The 8,963-nt window shown below is 37.2% G+C and overlaps 1 protein-coding gene across 1 annotated transcript; it reads right to left on the reverse strand.

Moving 5' to 3' along the window:
- Window positions 1-2,451: 2,451 nt before the first annotated feature.
- Window positions 2,452-8,155, reverse strand: LOC116297393 (uncharacterized). The gene is made up of 2 exons (XM_031705616.2): window positions 7,793-8,155; window positions 2,452-3,922 (listed from the first exon to the last, which is right to left on the reverse strand). Exon 2 carries the CDS (start codon window positions 3,604-3,606, stop codon window positions 2,752-2,754), a length of 855 nt encoding a protein of 284 aa, XP_031561476.1. The 5' UTR covers window positions 3,607-3,922; window positions 7,793-8,155; the 3' UTR covers window positions 2,452-2,751.
- Between the last annotated feature and the right edge of the window lie 808 nt (window positions 8,156-8,963).

The raw sequence follows: 8,963 nt of genomic DNA on the forward strand, positions 1-8,963 counted from the left end.
GTAATGTAGTCATACTTTGCGCGTTGCGCTGTAGCCATTTTTCTCAAGTTTGTTGTGAGCGAGTTCTAGGCTAGGAGATCCTGGACAGCGATCGAGAGAAAGAAGAAAATACATCAGTAACAAACAAAGAAAGAAGATTAAATCAGCCAAAACACACAACTTTGAGACAAGCATTCATTTATTATCCTTTATTTCACAGTACAGAAAACATTCTGTAGTAAACGGTCGTGCAAAAGGTGCTAATATAGTAACTCAAGTGAGAGTAATAATGTGAAGTATGAGACCTATTTAGCTTTGTGTTTGTTGCTTTCGAGCGGTACTGGATTACTCACTCATGTGATCTAAAATGGACAATTTGCATACGAAGCTAAAAAGGTTCAATGGTCCCTCTTATAGTTCCCTGCGCATCTTGAAAGGTATCCGTGCCTTTGCATCGAGCGAGACGAACGGTGAGCTTGCTTGCCTTTTTAAGGCCGATTTAGACGGTACGATGTTCGCCTACAACTATCGTTATACAACACGCTCGCGTCTGTCGTAGGCGACGTAGGCTTGATTTACACGCTACGACTCGAGTTGTAGGATGGCGCGAGCGTGTTGTATACGATAGTTGAAGGCGAAAATCGTACCGTCTAAACCGGCCTTTTAAAACACCTTGGACAATAATTCACATGTCTTTATCATTGCAAGCTCACCGTTCGTCTCGCATCGATGCAAAGGCACGGCTACCTTTCAAGATGGCGCGGGGAACTGTGAAGGGGACTTTTGAAACAATGTTCAGAAACTCAGATAAACAAAAAAGGTATACACACCAATGAAATTCGTTATCATTCCAGCCATTATTAGAGGTTATTTTAACAATCTCAATGCTTCACAAGGTGCATTGTGTGTTTGTGAGGTAAAGATACATATCCACTTTCATTCTTCTTTACTTCCTTTGTTTGCCACTGGTTTTTCATTGACCTGAGATGGAAAAATAATAATCAAAATGTAGCAGAGGTTCAACTACAATTTGCATTCTTCCACTAGTTTAGACTTTTTGCAGACTGGTTATCGTGACGTAGGATAAAAGTATGATATGCCGTTTCATTGTAATGATTTTGCATAAGAATGGTCATTGTATGCACGAGAATCAAGTTACGACAATATTTAAATTAAAGCGTATATTGTTTAGCCAAGCTATGAAAATATATAACGTCCAGGGCCCGGTTGTACGAAGCCTGGATAGCACTATCCGGCGGATAAATCCTTATCCAATGGATAGGTCGATGCTATTATCCAATAAATTTATCCACTGGATAAGATGTATCCGTCGGATAGCGCTATCCAGGCTTCGTACAATCGAGCCCTACTGTATAAAAAGTGTACGTATTGAAAACTTACGGCACTAATACAAAGAACGTACGTAAAGGATGCCGTATTGAAAGTAAAGAATTTCAATTCACGACAATAGATATTTTACACTGCAAACTACATAGCTATCTAATGGAATTGGAATATGATGGACAAAGAGTTGTATTAACCCTTTTGATGAAGCTTATTAACATTACAATAAACAGAATTGAAAATAATTTGTTTAGTATTTCCTCATGAGAATTACGGAGCAATAATTGGATCAATGACGTCCTGTAGGAATATGTTTTGTGTGAAAACCTTCTGAACGTCGACAATAGATCTTAGGTACCATTTTCATGGAGATCGAAATTTTATGTTCGGTTCTCCAAATTGAATGGCTGTGATGTCACATGCAAGGGGTCTATTAGGCTCGAGCCTGCGGCGCTCGGGCTAGTTATATGGCTTATGCTTCCGTTCTCTGTATTTAACTGTAACTTTAACATGGTGGAATTATTATTTTCAAAATACTATGGAGCGAAAGTTGGCATGAATAGACCTTTTTGGCATAGATGTAATAGATAAAAGAGAAGAAAATAAGAATAATAAAAATAAATCAGAACTTAGTGGCATTTCTAAGGAGTAGTTCTTCCTCCAGTGAATTCCAATTGAGATTTAGAAGTTCATTTTCACGGAGGAAGGAAAACCGGAAAAAAAGCTCTCGAAATACAGGAGAGAACCGAAGAAACAGCTCTACTCACGTAAGAAATTGAAGAACCCGGGTCGTCTTGGTTAGAAGCGAACGCTCTCACAGCTACGCCACCCATCATGCTTCACGTAAATATGTTTCCTTTTCGTAGGAATGACCTCCATTCATTCCTTATGCATGTATAGGAACATAACAATATTTAATTCGATTGAGATCAATAATGCTCTTCTCAAAGACTTGATTTTTTCATCTTAGATGGCCAAACCAAACCTTCAAAAGATTTTGCCCGATCATCTGAAATTTTGAAGGCGTAGTTGTACTCCTTTCCATAACATATACATAGCGAGTGAGAGGCAAATTTTCAAACGGTTCAAAACCCCTGAATAACACGATTTCATGCCAGTAACAAAATGTTTCTCTAGTATCAAACACGTTCTTAGAGGCTTTATTGAAAAAATATATAGCAATTTAAGACCTCCTGAAAGCATATTATCAAATCACATGAAATTTCAATGGTTCGCTCAAAATAGCTGTTAACGTCACATCCCTCTTACTCTTATCATAGAATATGACTTAAGACAATCTAGATACATGTATGTGTCTATGTCTGTGTTGGCACTTGCATTTTTTTGCAGCAAGTTTTTTCTTAGCGTCTTTTCCATACTTCTCCCAACGTTCCGCTACTCGTAGAACATTTTCGGTCCAGAACTGAGTCAATAATCATCACAGAGATCTGCCATTGTCATTGCATCATATTTATGTTTGCTTTGCACGGTACAAAGATTATCTTTCATCAACTGGCTACACTCGATGGTACACTTGCCTCCTGTACATTTTGTGGTTGACAAAAATCCATTGCGTTCTCCTGAATCAGATCCTCCACCTGCCCTTCCCTTTACTCCAAAATACATGTTTTCTTCGTATTGTCGGATGTAGATCCATTCAAAGGCCCATTTGACGAAACGAACGTAATAATCTGAGTTTTGAGCGATCAGGGCTAAGGTATGCTTGTAGATTTCACAAGATTCATCTCCAACTTTATCTTTGTAACTGTTGGCAAGTGCCTCTAAGGCTACAAGATGCAGAGTAGCATAGTCACGGAATGGGATGAGTCCAATTTCAAGCTTCTTCACCTCATCGTAAGTGGGAGCCCAGAAATAACCTTTACCTTCGTACTCTTTCATCCACTGCCAGGTAGCAATATATCTGAAATAAAAATGTGGGTCGTACTTTTGCTTGCCACTTGACTGTTTCTCTTCTAAGAGTTCTTGTAAGGGCTGAAAATGGAAACGAGCACTTACGATGTCTTCCTCTGCATCTTCTTGACATTGATTTGGGTCTCGTCCTGGTCGATGATTTGCGCATCTAGACCATTTATCAAATAGTTCTTTGTAATTTCTGGTCATGATCAGTCTCTCAAGTTGCAAAGTTTGTACATCGATGTAGTCTTGCAACTGACTCATTCTTTCATTCACCTCTTCAGTCAGAAGTTCTACTGATTTGAAAGCCTTGTCCAGGACGTCAGTAGGGCTAGGACTACTAGAAACATACCCAGAACCAACAGCCATAATACCCAAAGCTGCAGAAACCTGGGGCGATCCCTTAAGTGTTACAGCTACAGCATCGATGACGCCCAGTGTAGCAGCCGTCACACCTCCAATAGTCAAGCGCAGTATCAAGGACACTCGTTTCAAATTTGGCAGGTGGTACTGCGTATATCTTCATTATTTTAGGAAGATTTCCACCAGGCTTGTAACCACCGAAATAGCATTGTGAGCTTTGTGTCTTGGCTTCAGCAGCTGGAAGCAGGATAACGAAAATGGATATCACGGTAGTAACGTATGGAAAGCTCGATTTAGCAGTGGGTGGCGACATTTTTCTAGGCTATGAAACGAAAGAACATCAATTAGTATAGGTAATAGGGCTACATGCTGTCCAATTTGGAAATAATTGGTTGAAAAAAATTCCGAGGACTGAAAAAATTGAAAGAGGCCAATAGGCCGAGTCCAATTTGGCAGTCATAGGAATTTTTTGCATTCAATTATTTCCAAATTAGACAGACATGTAGTCCTATTGCAGATTAATTATATCAAAGTTCCATCTCTACTATATTATCGTTTTTTACGCTAAAAAGGTCTTCAAAAAAAGCCCAATTTACTACTTCCTCCGCCATTTTGAAAAAAATTACAAGAAGAAAAAAGTAAACAAGGCCGGCCGGCAAGCGAAAGTCGCGCGCTGATTGGTTCAAAGTCAATTTTTATTGTTTCTCCTGACTTTTGATTGGCTGATAAAATTACTGAGTAACTGGATAGTTTTAGCTCTTCCAAGAAAAATGTGAATGGAAACGATCCAAATTAATCTTTAATTTGGACAGAAAAGAGAATTTGAAAATAATACAATAGTTGCTTATATGGGATTATAAGAGGGATGATACAATTATCATATATACACCCACAAGCATACTTGTATAAAGGACGATGGGAGCTAGTTTCTTTCATCCATCCATCCATCCATCCATCCATCCATCCATCCATCCATCCATCCATCCATTCATCCATCCATCCATCCATCCATCCATCCATCCATCCATCCATCCATCCATTTAAAAAAAATGTATCAGCATAATTCCTCTAATAACATACACGAAAAAATTACTATATTCTGATTAGCTTAGAGCAGTGTTGTTAAAACGTAATACAGTGCAAAAAGTGTAATTCAGTGTAAAAAAGTGTAATTCAGTGCAGAAAAGTGCAACGGAATTCTCGCTTTTGATTGGATAATCAACAATAGAAAATGATTTTAGCCAATAAGATGACAGATTTTTATTACGAAAAATTTGAGAAAAGTTTGAAGCAAATCGAGGGGGAAAATGGCAGCCATTTTATCTTAGGTAAAAGTAAGCAAAGATTTTACGGATTTTACTATCAAACAACTAAAAAACAGTTCAAAAAAGAAAACACAAGTAAAAGTACATCGTTATTGTTGAATATATGGAAAGAAATAGTGGGAAAAGAATGTATGACATGAATTGAGGGAAATGAGCCAGTCGATCTAAAGAAAATACTCGAGCGATTCTCGGCCGAAGTACAGCAAAAACTAAAACAGAAACGAAAAAAACTATGAGCAAGAGCATTAAACACGATGTGGTAAGTGCTTACACAATATTTTGGTCTACAAGGTCCCAAGCTGAGCCTCAAAGTTTTCTGAACTAACACGTTCAACAACTGTCAGGTAAATTTTGTTTTCGATATACATGCAACTCCAGTTAGATTTTTTCGTGCAAGTTATTAACAAGTAATAACACGATTTCTCGTTCAATTTGGGATATTTTGCACGAGTGTGTTTTTAAAAGAGCTGTAATTGCAGTCGACCTACGGTCTCGTGCAATTTCAGCTCTTCGAAAAACACACTCGTGCAAATTAATCGCAAATTGAACGCGAAGCAAGAGGGAAATTCCCTACATTTAATATATGCGACAGGGAAATTTAGTAAAAGACAAAGGATTTCTTTTTCTTCTAAATTTCCCTCATGATCTATGCATGCGGGAAATTCGGGTTTGTAAAGCCCTCGGAAGACAAAAGAATCCGAGGTGATCATAGTATTACTATACTTAAACACCCAAGGAGCCTCAGGAATACACCCTTATCACGTTAGCGTGGCATATTATGAAATATTATTCAAATTTGTCACATCGGTAATAGTAAAATTGCGAAGTTTCCTAAGATTGCCCTGAAACTGATGAGGATATGAATTTTTGAACCTATACATCTTTGCAAAGAAATGTATCGCAATAGCGCATCGCTTGCGTTAAAAGCCTCGTTTTCAGGTAGGGCACAAATTTATTTGCAAAAGTTCCAATTTTGTTTTAAAAAACCCTCTTTTCTCTGCCAAATTAATTGAAAATAGCTTTACAAATCGCAATCCTGAAAATGTTACTAATAGCATTATTGTCCTCCCAAGTTGTAGTAGAGAGACTCTGATTTATATCTGTGATAGTTTAGCGCCAATAAAAAATAAATAAATAAAATAAAAAAATAAAATAAAAAAAGCGAAAATTCCGTGAATCTTTATCTCAAATAAACTGGGATAACTTATAATTGCTTCATAAGCAAATATAGGCGCTTTAAGGACCAAAATCAGTTTGTTGAATTTAAAGAGCACCAATCTGCTTAACGAAAGATAACACGCAGAGTTCCCCAGAGATCAATCCTTGGTCTTCGCTCTATTCTTTATACTTTACACAAAAATACTCAGATACTACACTATTTGCTGATGATACAAGTATATTTCTTCATAATAATAACCCAAATGAATTAATTTTCAAATTTTAAATGAGAACTTAAGTAAAATGTACGGATACCTGGATGAGCACAAATAAATTCTCTGTAAATATCAAGAAGACAAAAACAAAAACAAAAAAAAACAAAACAAAACAAAACAAACAAAAAAAAATCATTTAGAGCAAAAACGGAGTTTCTTGGTGCGTATATTGAAAAACACCTGACTTGGAAAACTCACATTGTTCTCAGTCTGAAGAAAGGTTTCCAAGTTTCTTCAAAGCCTAGCATATACAAGAGCCAAGCATATATATAGCTGAAATGCAAGAGGAACTTTTTGTTCAAGGAATATGTAATATTAATGTATTACCTTTTGTTCCCGCTATAAACAATAGCCTACGAGCCAAGTTAATCGAATTTTTCAAACTATTATTATCTTTTTAATATTGAAGATTCGTTTTCAGTAATGAATGTTCGAATCGAATAATGAAATCAAGAATCCAAAAATAAAGTCATTAATACCTAAGAACGGCTGCGAAGGAGGCTACGCTTGAGGTGGTTTGACTGTAAAAGGTCGAAAACTATTTAACAAGTAGACTACGAGGTGGAGTTTTCTATGAGTCAATAGATAGTAGCGCCGAATCGACTATTAGACTCATAGAAAACGAGAACGAGTAGTCTAATTGTTTTAGCATAAACCTACTAGCTAATATTATAGTACTGAAAACAAAAAATTTCACTGAAAACTTTACTGCACAAAGCGACGGTCAACCGGCGGCACTGTTTTCATTCATATTTGCGAACTCGACTCAAAGTATTAATGTTAAGCTTAAACTCGCTCTATTTCTATAGCTTTTTGTCTCTATTATTACTGTCAAAACTCTCTTTCCAACATAGAGATTAACTTAATTCACCCTCGGTTTTACATGAAGCTTGTTAGGCCTCTAGCATATACTGCTAATTATCCGAGAAAATTAAATGATGAGTGTAAACTAAAAGAAAAAATATCCTAAATCTTAATAATGAATATACGAATGTGAAAGCTATGACTAAGTTATGGCGTTAATTATACATATTGAATTTTATTTAACTTTTTCTATTATTTTCTCAATATTTCAAACCTAATATTTGCTTTGCGAATAAAGAGAAGATGCTTTTGTCAGGAGTACTGAAAAAAACTTTAAAATGTCTTGAACTTTTTTTTTTTCCATGACAAAGACCGATTAGTCAGCCTAATGAGCTTGTGGAATTGAGAGAATTCCCTCAGGAGCTACAGTACACTCGACTACGTCTCGGGTTTGCATAACTGTCTCGAATTCTCCCAACCTCCCCTCGTGTTGCTATCAGGCTATGTAAACACGAAAAAAGTTTTCTATTGCTTAAGTAGAACATAACTTATTGTTTTAGTGTCATAAAACCACTAATATGTCAAATAAATAAATACAAGCAATGTTGAAATTGAGGTAAAATAATTTACTTTTGCGTTGCTTTGGTTTTCAAAACCAGTACTCTTCGCTACTACTTTGTTGTTACTGTTGTTGTTATGGCTTGTTTGTGGCGTCGTACTGGTAATTTGCGAAGCTCAAGTATTCCAAACAGATCGAGCCATCGCCATTCCCCGACCAACTGCAAGGACTTCCTGTGTCGAAATGCACGCATGCGTAGTCTAGGTCTGTACCCCGCTTTGAAAAATCCTGGATCCGCCACTGCTTTTAGACCACTAGTAGCTCAGCAAATCAGAGTGCAGGATTTGTGATAGACCATTAGTAGGTTTATATCAAAATTTGATATTTAGATCTTATTAACCGAACTTGGTCGGTCTGTACGGGATAATCGTGACCGAGGTCGGAATGTACAGACCGAGCGCAGCGAGGTCTGTACCCGACCGAGGTCAAGATTATCCCGTACAGACCGACCAAGTTCGGTTGATAAGAGTTTTATTATATGACCACTTTTCATTGAAAAGGACAAAATGTTTTTGCCGTAAGATTAATATGCGATCGGTTAATACCGGAGAATCTAGACGATCTATCCAATCAGATTGCTCGATTTGCTAGTGTCCAGGCTCTAAGATTCACGGTCATATAATAAACTTGAATATTGGATTGACCAATGTTTGCCATGAGCTGTAATTTGGGAATTGTTTTAGTATGATAAATAAAACAGTCGTAAATTCAAAACCAGTCGATGAATGTTATTATAAGATTCATAATATCCTTTATATACATGGCAACGAGGTATACCGGCATCAGAATCGACACGAGGCACACGGGTATCAACAGGGTACATTAGAATCGACACGAGGCACACTGGTGTCAATAGGATACATCAGAATCGACACGACGATACGGGCATCAACAGGGTACATTAGAATCGACACGAGGCATACCGGTATCAACGATCAACGTGATACATTAGAATCGCTACAGGGTAATACGAAGTTATTGTGTCTACCCCATAGAATACGGCGAAAGGCTAATTTAAAGTCGTTCATTCGTAGCGCGTATATCCACGGATTACAAGCTGAATTACCAAATGCTAAAAGAATGGCCCACAACCAATCTCTGTAAATCAGCATTTTCTTGCAATGTCCTTTTGTTGCGAATTCGACCCACGAAAATACGAAATTTGGGAAATACATCATGACA

This window comes from Actinia tenebrosa, unplaced genomic scaffold (genome assembly GCF_029948245.1).
Source record: "Actinia tenebrosa isolate PJP-AT-01 unplaced genomic scaffold, QUT_ActTen_1.0 PGA_scaffold13__45_contigs__length_12533684, whole genome shotgun sequence".
Classification (NCBI taxonomy): Eukaryota; Metazoa; Cnidaria; class Anthozoa; order Actiniaria; family Actiniidae; genus Actinia; species Actinia tenebrosa.